Source organism: Anomaloglossus baeobatrachus, chromosome 1, assembly GCF_048569485.1.
Source record: "Anomaloglossus baeobatrachus isolate aAnoBae1 chromosome 1, aAnoBae1.hap1, whole genome shotgun sequence".
In the NCBI taxonomy this organism is placed as follows: Eukaryota; Metazoa; Chordata; class Amphibia; order Anura; family Aromobatidae; genus Anomaloglossus; species Anomaloglossus baeobatrachus.
The window spans coordinates 438,796,038-438,815,759 of NC_134353.1; the positions used below are offsets into that span (position 1 = coordinate 438,796,038).

General features: G+C 41.9%; 1 protein-coding gene across 4 annotated transcripts in view; it reads left to right on the forward strand.

Moving 5' to 3' along the window:
- The window catches only part of CRTC1 (CREB regulated transcription coactivator 1), a 1,360,738-nt gene that overhangs the window by 289,823 nt on the left and 1,051,193 nt on the right, over positions 1-19,722 (forward strand). For 3 of the 4 annotated variants that reach the window (XM_075352648.1, XM_075352649.1, XM_075352651.1), the window contains exon 2: positions 14,871-14,987. The exons of the other annotated variant lie outside the window; for it this stretch is intronic. In XM_075352648.1, the coding sequence (XP_075208763.1) occupies positions 14,871-14,987 (117 nt within the window). The remainder of the gene's footprint in view (positions 1-14,870; positions 14,988-19,722) is intronic. 4 annotated transcript variants of the gene reach the window in all.

The following is a 19,722-nucleotide window of genomic DNA, read 5'->3' on the forward strand; positions in this document are numbered from 1 at the left end:
AGGTTTGTCCATCCCTTTAAGGTAACTAACATTCTTAATTCTATGGTCGTACGAATGGAGCTACCCCCAGCACTTAACACCCATGACGTAGTTCACCGGTCTTTGCTTCGGAAATGTGTGTTGCCGCTTACTGGTAACCGGAGGGACCTGTTCACATTTGAAGTGGATGATATTAAAAGTCTTGAGAGTCCGGAGGCCTCTCGTTAAAGGTGGCGTACTGTCACGGTCATCTTCCTGTTCTTGGAGACAAGTGGTTACTTGTGGACTGGAGCCCCTTATCTCTATCTGGGACTCTGCATTTAAATGTTTAGTTTCCTTTGGTAGTGAAGTAGTTAATTTCAGTTTTCCTGCCAGCAGCTCTCATGCAGTTAAGTTCAGCTGCGCCTGCTTTGTAGACACCCCCCCATGGGTTTAAATAGTTAGGGCTCCCAGCAAGCTTTGCTGACTTAGGCCGGGAACACATATCCGGCTTTTCGCCGGTTTGACGGACGCGGCGCACGCCAGTACACTATGATACAGTACAGTGGCAGCGCCGCAACTTCTGGGTCACATGCTCTGGTCACATGACAGCATGTGACCGGCGCTTGTTGCATTGCCAGTGTACTGTATACACTCTACTGGCGTGCGCCGCATTCGTCAAACCGGCGAAAAGCCGGATACGTGTGCCCGGCCTAAACAAAGCCATTTGTATAAAAGCCACTTTGGTGAGCTGCTGTGGATTCTCCTGAAGTTGTACCTTCTCGATTTTGGTTGTTTATCCCCTGTTTGTCTCCCCTATCTTCTTGTCTTATTAGTGCAGCAGTGGGTTTAGTGAACCTCACCCTCATCACACTAGTCAGGGCATCTATAGGGTTTCCCAGGGACTCAAAGTGCTGCTCAATGACAGTTGCAGAGACTGTATAGGGACTGGCTAGAAGAGTAGGGATAGCTACAAGTGAAGATAGGAGGTGTCTATCTACCCTCTCACTACTGCCAGGACCCACTGTTGTTATTTTTTCCCCAGTGTCCCCCTTGTTGTGGTGTTTTTGAGGTGTGTTTTTCGTCGTGCATCAGATTTCGGTTGGATTGAACGCGCTTGCCGCATTCATTGCGTTACAAAACCTTCTTACCAAAAAGACTCCAGTTAAATCTGCACTCCCCATCTTCAAATGCCCCATCCCTGCTGCATGCCACACTGTGGCAAAACTAGTTAGCCCATTCAACAATTTTCACTCTGCAACACCAGCTGCATGCTTACTTCTTTAAAACACCTGCAAAGGCAAAATTGCCTTTTGTAGATAAAGAGTAAGATGTTGACTCAAACTCTATATGAATTTGTTGAGTTTGTATAAAAAAACATTTCTAGGTTTGGCAATGTAAAAAGGCATGGCACCTTAATACTATATCAGCAAAGTAATACAAAGGTGCTAAAGCAACTTCTTGTGGAAAAATGGTAATATTTAATTTTCACAGCACAATATTATAAAAATTATTTGAAGGATTTGTGAATTTAAGATGCTCATCACAAACTAGATTAATTTCTTGAGTGGTGTGGTTTCCACTTGTGGGAGGTTTTTTGCTGTTTCACACCTGGGGACCTCTGCAAATGCGTACACAATCTCTTCCAGCCAAGTTTGCACTTGAAATAGGAAATAGCGCTACATTCATTCTTGAGCCATGCCGTGTGCCCAAACAGCGAACACTTATAGGGATTAAGGTACTTATACTCCAGAATTTCTTTTGCAGTTTCTTCTATTTTTTCGTTTACTTTTGTGAATTTTTTTCTTTTTTTCATGAAATTCATGAAATAATAATAAAAAAAAAAAAGGGCTTCCCTTTATTTTTGGTTCCCAGTCGGGTACAAATGGGGATTGGGGGCAGCCCATACCTGCCTGCTGTACCTGGCTAGCATACAAAAAATATGGTGAACCACACGTCATTTTTTTTCCTTTAGATTTTAGACAAAAAACGTAAAAAAAAAAACAAAACAAAAAAAAAAGGGCTTCCCTGGATTTTCCATTACCAATGAAGGTAACACCAAGCAGTGGGGGTTACCCTTAGCAATAGAAAAATGCAGCGGGAGCCCACATTTTTTTCTTACCCCTAACCCTAGGGTTATGTGTTTGTTTTTTTTGTTTTTTTGTAATTAAAAAAAAAAATAAAAATAGACATGGGCTTCGCCCATCGAGCATTTTACTGCTCATTCATCCCTGCTCCTAACCACACAACCAACAGAACAAGTAATCAGATCAGCTAACTCCAGTGTCGGATGATTACTTGTTCTGTGTCCCCCTGCATCAATCGCAGCGTGTGCGGGCTGTGAGGTCAGCTGAGTTCGGCCGCCACTGGAGTCAGCGGATCTGAACTCAGCTGACCTCACAGCCCGCACATGCTGCAATAAATGCAGAGGAACACAGAACAAGTAATCGGCCGACACTGGAGTCAGCTGATCTGATTACTTGTTCTGCTGGCTGAGTTCAGCTGAGTTCAGATCTGCTGACTCCAGTGGCGGCTGAACTCGGCTGACCTCACACGCTGCGATGGATGCAGCGGGACACAGGACAAGTAATCGGCCGGCACTGCAGTCAGCTAATCTGAACTCAGCTGAACTCCTGACCACACAGCCAGCACACGGTCACGTGATTGGCAGCAGGAAGTGACTGCTTTTAACCTGCATCCATTGCAGCATGTGCGGGCTGTGAGATCAGGAGTCAGCTCACTCCAGTGGCAGCCGATAAATTCTGTGTCCTGCTGCAGAATTATCCTGTAAAATAACAATTGCGGTTGCATGCGTTGCACATTCAACCCACAGGATCCGGTCATATGCGTTTTGCATTTTTTTTTTCTGACCAGCAAAAAAACGCTGATGTGAAGCAGCCTTACTGTGACACAGAGGATTACACAGCCTATAATTCTACCTTTGCCATGTTGGTGGTTTACTTAAGGAACAATTTTACTCTCAGACCTGCATTCATAGACCTCTCACCCAACCATCAAGTTTCCTACTTCAGGGTTTATTGCCCCTCATCAGTGCAAACAGTTATATGCAAAGAAATATTCTGGTTTGTTTTGTTTTATATCTTGTCATGTGGCAGAACTCTGTAACCCTTTTGTCCTATGTGGTGACTTTGTTTTTGCACTTTTGTTTTTTACTGACCTTTTTCTATGAGCCATAACTTTTTGATATTTCATCAATATACAATAGCTATACGAGGACTTTTTTTTTTTGCATGAATTGTAGAATTAAAAAACATCTTAAGTTTCTCAACAATTTCTGATTTTTCGAACAAAATTTACAAAACCAATTTTTTTAGGGCCCATATCACATTTGAAGTGATTTTGCGAGGCCTATGTGACAGAATATACCCAAAAGTGGCACCTTTCTAAAAACTGCACCCCTCAAAGTGCTCAAAACCACATCCAAGAAGTTTATTAACCCTTCAGGTACTTCACAGGAACTAAAGCAATGTGGAAGGAAAAAATTAAAATTTTACTTTTTCCCCACAAAAATGTTTCTTTAACCCCAAATTTTGCATTTTTACAAGGGTAACGAGAGATGAGGCACCATATAATTTGTTGTGCAATATTTCCAGAGTACGATGATACCTCATATGTGGTGGAAATCTACTGATTGGGCACTTACTTTTGGAGTGGAAAGGTGACTGGAATATATAGCAGATGCCATGTCATATTTGCAGAGCCCATGATGTGCCTTAGTAGTGGAAACCCCCCAAAAGTGACACCATTTTGGAAACTACACTCCTCAAGGAATTTTAGAGGTGTGGTGAGAACATTGAATCTACACATGTTTCAGAGAATTTTATAATGTTGATCCCTGAAAATAAAAATTTACATTTTTCCCACAAAATTTCATGTGCAATTTCTCTTGAGTATAACAATACCCCATATGTGGTTGAAAACTACTATTTGGGGGCATGGCAGGGCTAGGAATGGAAGGCACACCATTTGGCTTTTCAAATGCAAAATTGGCTGAAATCGTTAGCGAATACCATGTTGCGTTTGGAGAGCCCCTGAGGTGCCTAAACAGTGGAAACCCCACAAGTGACCTCATTTTGGAAAATAGGAACTTATCTACATGTTTGCTGAGCACTTTGAATTCCCAGGTGTTTCACATAATTTTATAACGTTGAGCTATGAAAATAAAAATCACATTTTAACAACAAAAATGTTTTAGCCCCAAAATTTGTATTTTCACAAGACTGTCAGATGAAAATGCCCCATACAATTTCTGATACCCATATCTGTAATGGAAAACTACTACTTGGGCGCAAGGCAGGGCTCAGAAAGTAAAGGAGTGCCAATTATGCTGGAATAAATTGCGAATGCCAGGTCACAAGTGAATCCATTCTGGAAACTACACTTGTCAACAAGTAAAATATATCTTTGTACCGTGTTAGCCAGTAGAGATAAAAAAATTGTTTGGGGATCAGATTCTCCTTTTTGTTCTCTCTGTTCTTTTAAGCTTGCAATTATTACCATCTTTTCAGTTAGCCATTAATAGGTATCAACCACTGAGGACTCTCTGTTCTTTTAAACAATTTTTTTACACTTGTCAAGGAATGCATTTTGGAGTGTAGTGAGGAATTTTAACCCTTAGCTGATTCGCGGAATTATATAACTTTTAACGCCAACACAGACATCCCCGCATTGTCCCGCTTCGTCCACCAGCAGGGCCTCTCACCTTTCCGGCCGCTCTGCTATCCTCATTTGTGTCTCCGCCTCCCAAGACCTGTGCATGCCATACAGCTTAGGGCTTGCGTACACTCTTCTTTCTTTCCATTTAAAGGGCCAACACACTATTACCCGGAAATACCCGTGCAGTTTGCCCCAGCTGTCTTGCCTGCATACCAGACCCCTTGTTTCAGCTGATACTTTTACCGAAAGATCCCCTGGAGTGGTATCTGGTGGCTACCTTTCAGCATAAGATTAAACTCACCATCAGATTCACTAGTGAAGATGAAGGTAGTCTCTTAGTCACGCCCCTCCAGGATTACTCTAATCCTTTGGCACAGTGGATCCACACCCAAATTAAAAAAAAATTCCGCTAAAATGTTTCAATGGTCCCAAAGTTTTAATTTTCAAAAAGGTTAATAGGATAAAATGGACCATTCAGTTTGTTACCCAATATCTTCTACGCTTGCCAATGCCCCATATTTGGTCAAAAACGTCTTTTGAGGCATAGTGCAAAGCCCTGAAGGGAAAGCGCGCCATATCAGAGTCCAGATTTAGTTTATTCCTTAGGTTAGCACAGTTACAACAATACCACATTTATATATCTTTTTAGGCTTGCCTAGTATCATACTAAAAAACACTTTTTTTTTTACTAAATAAAGGTTATTTTGCTTCACTGACTTTTGAAGGCTATAGTTTATTTTTTTTTGCCATCAGAGTCATGTTAGGGCTTATTTTGTGCGGCATGAGTTGAAGTTTTTTTGAGGCCTAAGACACACTTCCGCAAAAAAAACGTCCGTATGACACGGTCCGTTTTTCGGGTCCATGTTCCGTATTTTTTGGGCATTTCTCCGGTACGTATGGCATCCGTGTGATGGCGTATGCGAGCCGTGTGCACGTGTGGAATGTCCGTATTGACATAAAATACGGACGTGTGCAGTCCGTGTGCCGTCCATTTTTTTAGATACGTATTTTCACACACATAACCTTGTTAGCCCTTCATAATGTGCTCCTGGTGTGTTAAATTGGTCAATTAACTACCCAATTTGGTTAGTTTGCTTAAATAACCTTAAAAAACATGGCTTCAAAGCTCATTATCACATTAGACACACTCCAAAATGTCTCTCTCCAATGAAGCAACCATGTATTTGCTCTGGTTGATATCTAGGAGATTTGGGGTTAGGCGACATATGATTGAAGAAAAGCCACCACTGGAGAAAAGGATGTGGATTCACCCCCTTGTGAAGCTCAGGAAAACACATGGGCATTTTAATATTTTATATGGGGAAATGCGGAAATTCCCACCTAAATTCCAAGCCTACTGCCATCTCACCATGAATTCATTTGACAACATCCTTGGCCTTGTGTACCAACGTTTGAAGCATCAGGACACCTCTATGCGCCTCAGCATCTCCCCTGAGGAACAACTGTTGGTGACTTTACGGTAGGTGTTGTCATGTATACTCATGCTTTATCTGTTATTTTGAAATACATGTTAAGTTGCTAAGGCATCATTTTGTAGAAATTATTAAATGTAAAAATATGGTCTTTGTAGAAAACTTATATTGATTACTTAACCACATTGCAAATTCAAATTAAAAACTGAGAAGTCACTTCTACCATTCTATCGCTACCAAAATTAAAGAAACAAGAGGCTTAACTCAAACAAGCTTGTTTATTAAACACAAAATTAGATATTTTTCCAATATGGAAAGTAAAGATCACATATGCTTTTCCCAACCAAAGAAATTATAAAAAAACATACACAGTATCTCGCCAGTCATTGGATGTTACAAATATTTGGTGTGAAATACAAATTACATGAATAGTCAAAGTAATGTCATGTTTTTACTCTATTTCAGCTACCTAGCAACTGGCCAATCCATCAGCAGTCTACATTTCGAATTCTTATTGGGAAGGTCCACAATTGGCAAGATTATCCTGCATACCTGCACTGTGCTTTGGGAGACCCTTAGGCATCATGTCATGCAACTGCCTTCAACACAGGAATGGATGCACATTTCAGATGAATTTTGGAGAAAACAGCTTTTCCTAATTGTATTGGTGCCATTGACGGAAAACACATTAGAGTGAAGAAACCACCGAACTCTGCATCAAGATATTTTAATTATCATAAGTTTTTTTCTGTAGTTATTTTGGCCATGGTAGATACAAACTACTGCTTTTTATTTGCTGATATTGGGGCCTATGGCAGTGCCTCAGATGCACGCATTTTCAGAAGCTCACGTTTAGCAAGACGATTAATGTCTGATAGTTTAAGTTTGCCTGCACCAAGACCATTGCCTGGTACTAATGGCCCAATTGTCCCTTTTGTAATGGTTGCAGATCAGGGGTTTGCATTGTCAAGGCATTTGATGCGTTCATATCCCAGAAGGGGGCTGGACAGATCAAAAGCCCTATTTAATAGCAAATTGGCCAGAGCACGTTGCTATGTTGAACGTTCCTTTGGCATTTTGGCCTCAAGATGGCGCATTAATCAAACCACCATCCAACTCCAACCAACCACCGTCAAGGCTGTCATTAAATCGACAGTAGTGTTACATAATTACTGTAGATTACATGAAAGCAATGACGAAGACATTGAGGAGTTGCCTGCTTTAAATGCACCATTTGTAGAGAATGGTAGTGTCAGAACCACTGTGTCCACTTCTGGTCTACAAGTGAGGAATCAGTTTAAAGATTATTTTAGTTTAAATAGCCATAGTCATGTATAATTTTGACATTATTAAAGTTTGTTAACACTTGGTTACATAAGCAAAAACACATATGTAATACAAAAGAGAAAATGACCATACATAGGTATAATTTGAGTTTTTTTTGTTGGTTGGTTGTGTTTGTGATCCCCATAAGTTATTGTGATATAACAATATTGTTATAACATCAGGAATTTTTGTTATTCTAAAAACAGTACTACTGAATGTACATGACTAATAAAATTATGGCAAATTTGATTTGAAAAAGTTAGTCCAGAATTATTATTTTACCTATGTATGTATGTTCTCTTTTGCAAAACACCCTGTATTTTTTTTATATACAATTTTGTCAGGGACTTTAGCCCATACAAAACACCATACTTTATTATGCAATAATGTCACGCAAACATAATTTGTTTGACACTATTGGAATACAAGTATGGGACCAGACAATATGCAGATACTGCATAGTGGCTGGATTTTTAATAATAAAGGTGTCTGAATGTTAGTGTAGTAGTTTATGTGCGTGCATCTTATCCCTAAACCCAGTTTATTCTAATGGATGGTCCAAACAACATGTCCAGAGCAAGGCATCATTCTAACCGGCAGGTATTGTTTTTGAAGTGACAGAGTAATTTCTATTGCATTTTTGTAAAGGAAAACAAAAATATGACCACATGCATATAGAGTAAGTAATGTGTTACATTTTGAAATGTTTTCCCACCAGCAATACCCTAGAAAACATACCAAAATGTAAAATAATACATACAATATCACATTATGATTCAACTAAATCCTCTAGGCTATTGAAGTTTCCTGTGTAGGCTCCATTGCATTGACATCTACAGAATATGTTTGCTGCACAACAGTAGATGTTGTAGTGAGTGTCTGATCAGTGTTTCCACTAGTAACAGTTGTTGTACTTGGAACAAATAATGAGGCAGTTGTTTGAGCAGATGGGAGACCAAGTATAGGTGGTACATATTGATGTGTTGAAAGAGGCTGAGTATGTGTGTATGTGAAGTTAGTTGGGTAAATCTGTTGTTGAAAGTACTGTTGTTGTTGATTATTAGGAACATGGTAGGCTGTTGGTTGTTGAAACATTTGAGGTAGTCTATGAACATTACTAACAATACTAGGATAGTTAAAAGAGATTTGCATTGGTGTTTGTTGGGGTACTTGTGGGACAAATGTTGGCTGTTGAGATGGCCTTTGTGTTATTAATGTACTTGTTTGGTGTGGGACAAATGTTGGCCTAATTTGTACATCAGTTACCATAGAAGAAGATGGACACTGTATATGTGTTTGTTGCACTACAGGATTAAGTTGAAAATTAGAGAAATGTTCTTCAGTTTGGGTTTCCATAGTTTATTGAGTTGTGTTTGTGTGTGGGCCACGTGGATTGGCTCTCCATTGTTCTATCACTTCAAAACAATATATGGGTTCTGGCTCACGTTGGGTAGCAGATATTAGTGTTATTAAGGGCGCCCTCAATCTGTCCTGCCTATCATGTGCAACCAATGCAAGAGAGGGAGAAAGGGAGCGGCAAAATCTCTCTCCATCACTCTCTGGTATCAGTGAATTCATCATGTGTATAATTCTGGTATCAATGATATCTGGCAGGGAACGTAAATCTTCATAACGCCTATGTCTGCGACCACGGATAGATTGTGCTACTGTGCGCATGGTATTAGTTGATATTCTTGGCTTTGTGCCTGCATGTTGCTGTGGACTACTCTCTGCAATAACTGGTGAAGGGCCACTTTGTTGTCCTGTAGACTGGCCTGCAATTACATTAGTGGATTGACTTGTACCCAAACCCAAATCAGAGGACATTTCTTGTGCGTCTGGCTGGCTGGTGTTGGGGATTGGTGGAGGTTGATATGAGGTTGGCTCCATCTCAGAAGCAGAGGTCGCTGTTAATACTGCTGACTGGGCTTCCTCACTATCTTCCAGGTTATCCTCTGTACTTTGATGAAAAAAAAACAAAAAACAAATTACTGTGTGCCTTTTAAATAAAACCACCATGTGATGTAATGCTTGAAACTTACTTTGGTACTTCCATAATGGGCATAAGAGAAATTCTGAGGAGGGAAAAGGCGCAAGAAATAGGGTCTTATCCGGTATATGGGTTTAAGGCGAAAAAGAATACACTCACCTGATCGGGTTGTGCCAGTCACAACCCCTGTGCAGACATATGTGAGTGCTGGAGTGGTTAAGCAGCGGCCCCGTTGGAGAGAGAGCTATAAATGTTCAGAGTAAAAAGGACGGGTTTTTTTACCGCGCTATAAACCACAAAGGGTGTTATAAAAATAAAAATTCTTTTATTGAAACATTCCAATGTTTCAATAAAAGAATTTTTATTTTTATAACACCCTTTGTGGTTTATAGCGCGGTAAAAAAACCCGTCCTTTTTACTCTGAACATAATGGGCATAAGGAAGCTCAGTTTTTCATAATGGACATATTTTTTCTTCTTTGCAGCGGCAGCTGTGGTGGCCAAAGAGTTATACTCTCTTCGGAACTGGTCACGGGCTGAGCGCCATCGCCGTTTGACAAGATCCACTGTTAAAAAAAAAATGTATAATAAGGTCACTAATTCTAACAATTGTAGATGTTAAAAAATTAGACATTAGTCTTGTATTGCATCAATTGTATAAAATAGGAACACACATCCAAGTGTATGAAAACAACAACCCATTACACTCATATAGTGACATAATAACACAATAAGCATGGGAGAGAAAACAAGTTCACCAGTAAACATCTTCAACCACTTATTAATCATTCATCTCCTTATAATTGTTAAAAAAAAAACAAAAAAAACCTACAGAAAGCCATGACAAAAAAAAAGTCTACTAACCCATGAAGTGCCATATGTTCCACATATATTTTCCATTACACACTACACATTACTGTTACCATTCCAGACATGGTGACACCAAGGAACTTGCATAATAAACCAAACATAGAAATACAACTCAAAATATATAGACAAATCACAGCACATTTGCAATAGAAAAAGCATAGAAATGCTAACCAAAAAACCCCCCAAACATGTTTAATAGTGGCCTCCCCACCCTGAAATGCCATTTGTACATGCATAAAATACTTTGCAGCCCATATATACACATGCTGACATTACTAGTAAACTGCAATGAATACTTCAAAAGGGCAGAAAACTACACTCTCCTGTGTGTGAGTCTCCAGTGTATCTCAAAATGAGTCAGGCCCATTAATACATGCCAAACAAACTATACAAATATGTTTATACTCTGCCTACAGAATGTGCACATGTAGGTAAAGACAGAAGCAATGCAAATATCTGTACTCACCATATCTATTTTTCTTTCCAGGGGTACATTGAGACCATCCATTCCTAGGGTAGACTATCTCTGCCACAGCCATCCATGCTCGTTCCACCATTAACCTGTCATGATAGCCATCAACACGTGTGTCCCACAGCTCTGGATGCCTCTCTACTTCTCCAATCAGCCTCTATGTATCGATTCTGGGCCCCATGCTCAGTACCTGTGTTGTTCTCTGTGCTCAAAGTTCCCCTGCAGTGAGAGGACAGGTGCCCAGCTGCTGTCTGGCGTGCAAATGTGACAGGAAATGTATGTTTGGCGCCAGAATTAATGGCCTACAATTGACCTGATAGATTGGTAACAAGTGTTTCAGATTTTGTGATGAAAAACGGACACGGACGATACGTGCTGAACACGGACAGACTCCGTGTGCGGTCCGTGCAGGCACGGACCCATAGACTGAAGCAGGTCCGTGCCTGCGTGTTGCCGGCAAAAAACAGACATGTCGTCCGAGTTGAAAAGCGCACACACGTACTTACGACACGGACACACGTTCCGTATGATTTTACGTACGTGTGCCATCTACCATTGAATAACATGGGTCTCTGTGTGTACGTGTCTCCGGTACGTGCAAATACGTACCGCACACATACAAATTACACAGATGTGTGTTGCGGGTCTTATGGTGTATACTGAAGGGGTTAACTAATGTCATCGTTTTATATATCGGGATGCTCCAATCATGAGGAAGCCAAATATGTATACATTTTTTTTTAATTGGGTTGAAAAAAAATTAATTCTAGTGTTTTTGATATTTTTCTTGTGAATTAATTTTTTGCTTTTATTGACTTGATTATTACAAATGTGGCATTACAGAAAAGGACTTGCTATAAGGGTGGTAGAAGTTCATGTGCACATTGGCAAGTATTTTATTTAAATGCCGCTGTAGCAGATTGACAGCATCATTTAAATGGTGAGCAGCACAATCAGAACTTGGCTTTAGCCCCTGCTATTAGTAAAATATTTGCTATGTAAGGCCCCCTTCACACGTCCGTGAAAAAACACGCACGTGTGTTACGTCCGTTTTTCTGGTCCGTTTTCCGTTTTTGTGTCCTTTTTTTGTGTCTGTGTGCCATCTGTGTAAATGCCATATGCTAGCCGTGTGTGCGTGTTGATTGTCCGTTTATGCGTGAGAGAAATAACTGACATGTGTATGTGTTGTCCGTGTGAATTTATGTGTGTTTGTGATCCACAATGTCGTAGATACATACCCGCTGACAGCAGACAGAGTCGCGCGTAGAGAATGAATTGGGGTGAACTTCACCCGACTTCATTGTCATACAGCGGCTCTGTCTGTGTCGCGTCCTGATTAGCGGTCACCCGTGAAGGACTCACCGGTGAGCGCTAATCACCAGAGGGACTGAATGGAGTACCCCTCTCGCATACTCACCGTTCCCCGATCTCCTGCACGGCGCTGCACGGCTGTTCTCTAAACTCCGGCGGCTTTTCCTCTTTTGAAAAAGCCGGCCGCTCATTAATCAATCTCGTATTCCCTGCTTTCCCTGCCCACCGGCAAATATGATTGGTTGCAGTCAGACACGCCCACACGCTGAGTGACAGCTGTCTAACTGCAACCAATCACAGCCGCCGGTGGGCGTGTCACTATGGAGCAGAGAAATAAATAAATAATTAAAAAAAACGACGTGCGCTCCCACCCGTTTTTAATACCATCCAGATAAAGCCATACGGCTGCAGGCTGGTATTCTCAGGATGGGGAGCCCCACGTTATGGGGAGCCCCCCAGCCTAACAATATCAGCCAGCAGACGCCCAGAATTGCCGCATATATTATATGCGACAGTTCTGGGACTGTACCCGGCTCTTCCCGATTTGCCCTGGTGCATTGGCAATCGGGGTAATAAGGAGTTAATGGCAGCCCATAGCTGCCACTAAATCCTAGATTAATCATGTCAGGCGTCTTCCCGAGATACCTTCCATGATTAATCTGTAAGTTACAGTAAATAAATACACACACACCTGAAGAAATCCTTTATTTGCAATAAAAAACACTAACACATACCCTCATTCACCACTTTATTCAGCCCGAAAAAGCCCTCCATGTCCGGCGTAATCCACGGAGTTCCAGCGTCACTTCCAGCTCTGCTACATGGAGGTGACAGGAGCTGCCTAAGACCCCGCCGCTCCTGTCAGCTCCACGCAGCAAATGAGGTGAGTAGCGCGATCAGCTGCTATCAGTTAGGTAACTCACGGCCACCGCTGGATCCAGCGTTGGCCGCGGGTAACCTCAGTGACAGCTCAGCTGATCGCGCTACTCACCTCATTTGCTGCGTGGAGCTGACAGGAGCCGCGGTGTCTTCTGCAGCTCCTGTCACCTCCATGTAGCAGAGCTGGAAGCGACGCTGGAACTCTGTGGATTACGCCGGACATGGAGGGCTTTTTCGGGTTGAATAAAGTGGTGAATGAGGGTATGTGTTAGTGTTTTTTATTGCAAATAAAGGATTTCTTCAGGTGTGTGTGTGTATTTATTTACTGTAACTTACAGATTAATCATGGAAGGTATCTCGGGGAGACGCCTGACATGATTAATCTAGGATTTAGTGGCAGCTATTGGCTGCCATTAACTCCTTATTACCCTGATTGCCAACGCACCAGGGCAAATCGGGGAGAGCCGGGTACAGTCCCAGAACTGTCGCATATAATATATGAGGCAATTCTGGGCGTCTGCTGGCTGATATTGTTAGGCTGGGGGGCTCCCCATAACGTGGGGCTCCCCATCCTGAGAATACCAGCCTGCAGCCGTATGGCTTTATCTGGCTGGTATTAAAATAGGGGGGAGGACCGCACGCTGGTTTTTTTAATTATTTATTTATTTCTCTGCTCCATAGTGACACGCCCACCGGCGGCTGTGATTGGTTGCAGTTAGACAGCTGTCACTCAGCGTGTGGGCGTGTCTCACTGCAACCAATCATATTTGCCGGTGGGCGGGGAAAGCAGGGAATACGAGATTGATTAATCAGCGGCCGGCTTTTTCAAAAGAGGAAAAGCCGCCGGAGCTTTTATAACAGCAGTGCAGCGCCGGAGATCGGGGAACGGTAAGTATGAGAGAGGGGGGGGGGACTGACCGACAGACAGCGAGAGGGACAGATAAGACAGAGAGACCAACCGACAGACATAGAGAGAGACCGACCGACCGACGGACTGAGGGAGAGAACGAAACAGAAAAAGAAAAAAGACCGACATCACATGAAAAAAGCACAAAGGGTACACGGAGCATACAGAGATGCGTCCGTGTCACTCGGGCGTGCGCACAGATCCATTGACTTTCATTTGGTCCGTGCGTGCGTGTTGCGTGCTGAAAACGGACATGCTTCCATGCCAAACGGAGACACAAACGTAGCACGCACACGGACCATAATGAAAAACGCACATGTGTCCTCAAACATTAAATAACATTGGTGCACGTTTGTCCGTGTCTCCGGTAAATAAGGGACGGACCAAACTTGCACGTGTTTGACGGACGTGTGAAGGGGGCCTAACATGGTTCCTGAGAGTTCTTCATACTTGTGGTCCCCAAAGAGGATGTACTGTTTTGCATATATGCGCCAAAGGGTCAGTCGATACTAACTGGTAGCGTTTCTACTGCCAATAAGTGACATTATAGACCTGTCTCTCATCCTCTGTGAAGAGGCTATTTGCATAGAACCACAAAGTGAATTCATCTTGTATTCCAAACATTCCACTTCGCCTTTATCTGAAGCTGTGATCAAAGTTAAAACTCTTCTAGTTGTAGCCAGTGTTTAAAGTCATTTCGGATAACTTTTTGAAATTTTTCTATTTAGGCGTTTACTTGAATTTTCTTGACATATCCACATGAAACTCTTTTGATTCTGACTGTCCTGCCATAGAGAATTAAAAAAGAAAAAAGCTAAAGGTAGCCTATGAGGGTTACTAAAGCTTCCAATCCACAGAATTTACCATTTGTACATAAAAATGTGCTATGCATACCTCTTTTTTAACTTAATAATTAATATAATATTTAAATTAATGGGTTTATATTTTATATAATGTACCCAGATAGTTTCGGATAGGATTCAGTTGTTAAAAATGGCATTTGATTTAAATGCTCATTACACTTTAAAGTGATGAATGTCACTTTTAGTTACAGCTACAGAAGACCCAATATTTGCAGTTGGGACAGAACCGTGGGCAGTTCTATGGAGGGTCTCTACCAAACGTCAATCAGATTGGGAACAGTGCTATTGACCTGCCTTTTCAGGTAAGTATATCATCCATGTCTGTATGTCCATGGAAAACTAGTCACCGTATTTATCTTGTTTTTACCCAGATGTACTATTCAAAATTAATGCTGAAACTCCACAATAGTGTCTAGTTTGGTATAACCATTATGCACACATTAAATCTGACAGCTATCCTTGTATAGCAACTTTTACATGGAAAGCCAATCACTCTGTGGGCCTAAGAAGCAGGACCAAACATTCAGGAAAGAACTTTACACATTTAGGCTATGTGCGCACGTTGCGTACAGTCACTGCAGAAATTTCTGCAGCGATCTGAAGAGCACACGTGCGCTTCAAATCGCTGCAGAAAATGTCCGTAGTGAAAAAAAAGCCGATATCATGCGCTCGGCCTGCAGCTCCTGCCATAGACAGAGCAGGGGCTGCCGGCAAAGCGCACGGAAGAAGTGACATGTCATTTCTTAGAACTCGCGCTTCGGGCAGCAGCCAAAGCGCTGCGCTCTAAAACGCCACGTGCACACGGCCCCTGCACAATCTCCATAGATTATGCAGGGGACGCAGGACGCATGCAGTTATGCTGCGCTACAAAGCGCAGCGTAACTGCATGTAATTACGCAACGTGCGCACATAGCCTTAAGCTGTGAGCATGTTGAGTATTTGGTTACAGAGATTTCTTCACTGTTTCTGCATACGTAAACAGGGAAAAAGCAGTTAAAAAAGAAAAGCATACTTTTTGTTGTATTTTTTTGCATGTGTTTTTTATTGCTTTGAATGGAAAAAATGCAGAAAGAATTGACATGCTGCAGATTTTCTGCACCAAATTTGCAAGGTATAAAACCCTCATTTGCACAACACTTCAGGATTCCAATTGCCTTTCTGGCATTAGGATTTGCTTGCAGTTTTGTGACAAAACTGCACTAAAAAGCACATAAAAGAATGCGCCGTCTGCACACAACCTAATATATAGGTATTTATTGCCTTTTAGAAAAAAGCAGCCAAGTCTTTATTTTTTTTTTTTAATAAAAGGTGTCCAACATAAACTCCTAATTTTTTGTTAAGCTAATCTATGCTGTATTGTCATATAAAACACCCCTCTATTATTTTTTTTCTTCTAACTTTTGTTCCCCTTGAATTATCACTTTATTCTCTGCAGACACTTTATTTACCTGCAGCTCAACCAAACATGAAATCTTTCTGTGCTTGTTTGCCAAACCTCACAGTCAGAGCTGGCACCACCCAGCCTTAGTGTCCAGCCCGACCCTCTGCACACTCATTGGCTGTCAGTATCCTGCCCACGACTGATCTCTAGCATTGCTCCAGCATTAGAAATAACATGAGAGATCATGCTTCTCTTATCTGTGACAGCACAATCACCTCACATCACATCCACAATGGTGACTTTGTATGTCCACAAAGGCCTTGTGCCCGTTGGGTGTATTTTTAGCTTTCTTCTAGTGTTTTTCCTTGCTTTTTTTAATCAATAAAAGCAAGGGAAAATCATCCCAGCAAAGTCTATGAGAATCCTGACTTGCTGTGCCCACGTTGCTTCTTTTTGTGTTGCTTTTTTTTGTTGCTTTAAAGAAAGCAATATGTCAATTGTGTTAGGTTTTTTCCTGCTTTTTTTCCCTCAATTGACTTCAATGGAGTCAGTGAAAAAAACAGGAAAAAACGCATGTATAATGCCCATGGTTTTTTTTGTATGCTTTTTTACATCACTGGAGTACCCTGCAAATGAAATGAGCCATCCTGATCTGCAAAAATCGGGAAAAAATTGTACGATCTTTGGCCGAGGATCGGTAAATGATCAGATGGCAAAAACTATCCTTTTCCTGCCCATCACAGCCATGTCAAGTAATGGCATGGCTGTGATTGGCCACTGTAAGAAAAAAAAAAAAGAGTTAAAAAAGTCAAAAGGGTTAAAGCAGTACATACTTACGGCTTCAGTGTTACTTCCGGGCCCGACAATTATCTCTAATGAATATTCACTGCTCCACCGGCATATCTGATTGGCTGCAGTCAGACCCTGCCCCCAGAATCACAGGCATTGTCTCAGGGTCTATATCGTGGTATAACATAAATAAATAAAACCATTTCCTGTAGGATTCCCCTCAATTGATACCAGCACAGATAAAGCCAGTTACAGGCTGCAGCCCCCAGCCAAGTGCTAACTTGGCTGTGTATCAAAATAAGAGGAATCGCATGCATTTTTTTTTCCTTTTTAAATTATTGAAACAAATAATTAAAAAAAAACAGGGTGTGGTTCCCCCTAATTTTGATACCCAGCCATGATAAAGCCCGATAGCTAGGTGCTGGTATTCTCAGACTGGGGAGTCCTATGGTTATTAGGCCGCCTCTCAGGGATCCATTAGATGTGACAAGCCCGGTGCTTTATTCAAATCTTCCCGATTGTCCTGATGCAGTGGCAATGGGGGAAAGGGCTAACACACACGGAGAGTAAAACGGAGCGAATGGAATGCGATAAAATAAAAAATCGCATTTCACCCGTACCCATGTTACTCTATGGGGCAGCTCCCATTAGTGTTTTTTTTCTCAGCTCTAATCGGATCGAGAAAACGCAGCATACTGCGGGTGGAATCTGATTTGTTTTCACTCACACCCATACAAATCTATGGGTGCAAGTTAAACATCGAATTGCACTCGCATTACACCTGTGTAATGCGAGTGCAGTGTAAGAATCGCATCAGCTGATAATGGAGAAGATAGAGAGATTAATCCCTTTCTCCTCCGCAGCGCCCACCTTGTCCTTCGCGGCTGTGCTGCGATCGCTTGATCGTATCACAGTGGCATGACAGTCGCATGACACTTGGCTTACAATCTCAGTAGAGTGGGAGCCAAGTGTCATGTGATTCACTCGCATTAATGCCCATTTGGTCCCAGCCTAATACAAGGGGATAACAACAGCCCACAACTGTCACTAAGCTCTAGATTTGTGATGGCAGGCGTCTGACACCCCGCATCAATAGATTGTATGTGAAAGTAAATAAACAAAAATACTGGAAAAATCCTTTATTTGAAATAAAAGAAAAAAAAAACACCCTCTTTCACCACTTTATTTTTTTGTAAATCAGATTTTATTCGAATAAAGAACATGTTTACAAGTTATAGGATAGGCAATATATGATATACAGTAGAATAACTCAAATCTTGGAGGTAATAAGTAATACAAGACTTTTCTACTTGCATAATAATTCCTTTGATTACACACTTCTGGTCAGACCATCATCACCCATGTAATAGCTTTGCTTTGAGGTGATGCCCACTGGGTGACCTACAATCCGACCCCCATACAAAAATGTATGCAGCCTCGTTTAGAAACGGGAGGCAACGTAGATGCACAAAGTCACTGAGATGGCAATCCTTTCTAACAATGTAAACATAACATAAAATGTACAAAGAGGAAAGAAAGATGAGAAAAGAGGAAATGTAGGGGGAGAGGGAAAAGAAAAGAAGCACCAAGAAGATGTCTCGTCTGGGTTGTGTGCAGCCGCCGGCACTTTTGTTTTGTGGAATGGACAATCACAGAGGTCTCACGCCCCCAACTGAAGCTTGAAGCCATAGTACCAGGTCTGGTGTCTCTCTATACATAATCCACGGCGCCCACAGCCTGAACACTCGCTCCCCCGAGTCAGACGCCTGGCCGACCAGCTCCTCCATCCTATAGATCTGGTTAATCTCGGCCACCAGTTCAGCCCGCGAGGGCACTTTGGTCTGCCTCCAGTACCTTGGGATTAATCTCCTTGCCCCCGTCAAAAAATGCCTTAACAGGCTTCTCTTGAAGTTGGCGATCGAGATATTGCTTAAGGATAGAAGAGCCAGTTACGGCGTCGGCTCAAACCTAATGATGACACTTTATTCAGAAGGGCAAACACGTCTAGCCAAAAATATTGTATGAGATGACAAGACCACCACATGTGGATGTATGAGCCTCTATCGTTTGAGCATCTCCAGCGTGTGAGTGCACGGGTGCGAAGGGGCTGGCGACCACAACGCTACGAGAGGGGCGCAGTCTGTCTGAGACATCTCCACCTCCACCCAGCGCTTAGAGGTTTTGTTATGGTAGAGATCCAGAAGGCATGTTCCCAATGAAGCAAGGTGATATTTTTTGAGGTCTGGAAGGCCTGCCCCCCGCAAGTCTAGGCTTGTTCAGGACTCTATAGGCCAGCCGAGGGCGTCTGTATGCCCAGACGAATCTGGTTATGGCCGTTTTTATGTATAATCTTTGTTTATTAAGAAAAATACAATACAAATGACAAGAACCAAAGCATAGGATCAAATATTGCATACAAATTCGACTTACAAATCAATTCCTTAGAAATACAAAAAAGAGTCATGTAAACATATATCCTTCTGGAAAGTAGCAAAAGGCAATAACAGAGGGAAGGGAAGAAAGGAAGGGGACATGCATATCTCAAGATCTTTCAATTACGAATGTTATCTGCCCCTCTCCCCCCCTCCACATTTGTTTGACTCTACTCCCTCTGTTTACTTTGGATAGGGTATTATTTCAAAACCAAAATATAATGAGAGGGAGTCTACGTATCCACTTGACTCATATACCAGAACATTAGGCACTAAGAATCCAACTTAAGGTCAGGAAACAGGGTGGAAAAAAAAAAAAAAAAAAAAAAAAAAGGGGGGGGGGGGGGGAAATGAGCTAGCAGTGAAGATAGTAACGACATAGAGAGAGAAAGAAGGTGAAGGGTGGGTAAGTCCGAGGGGGAGGGATGTCCATGT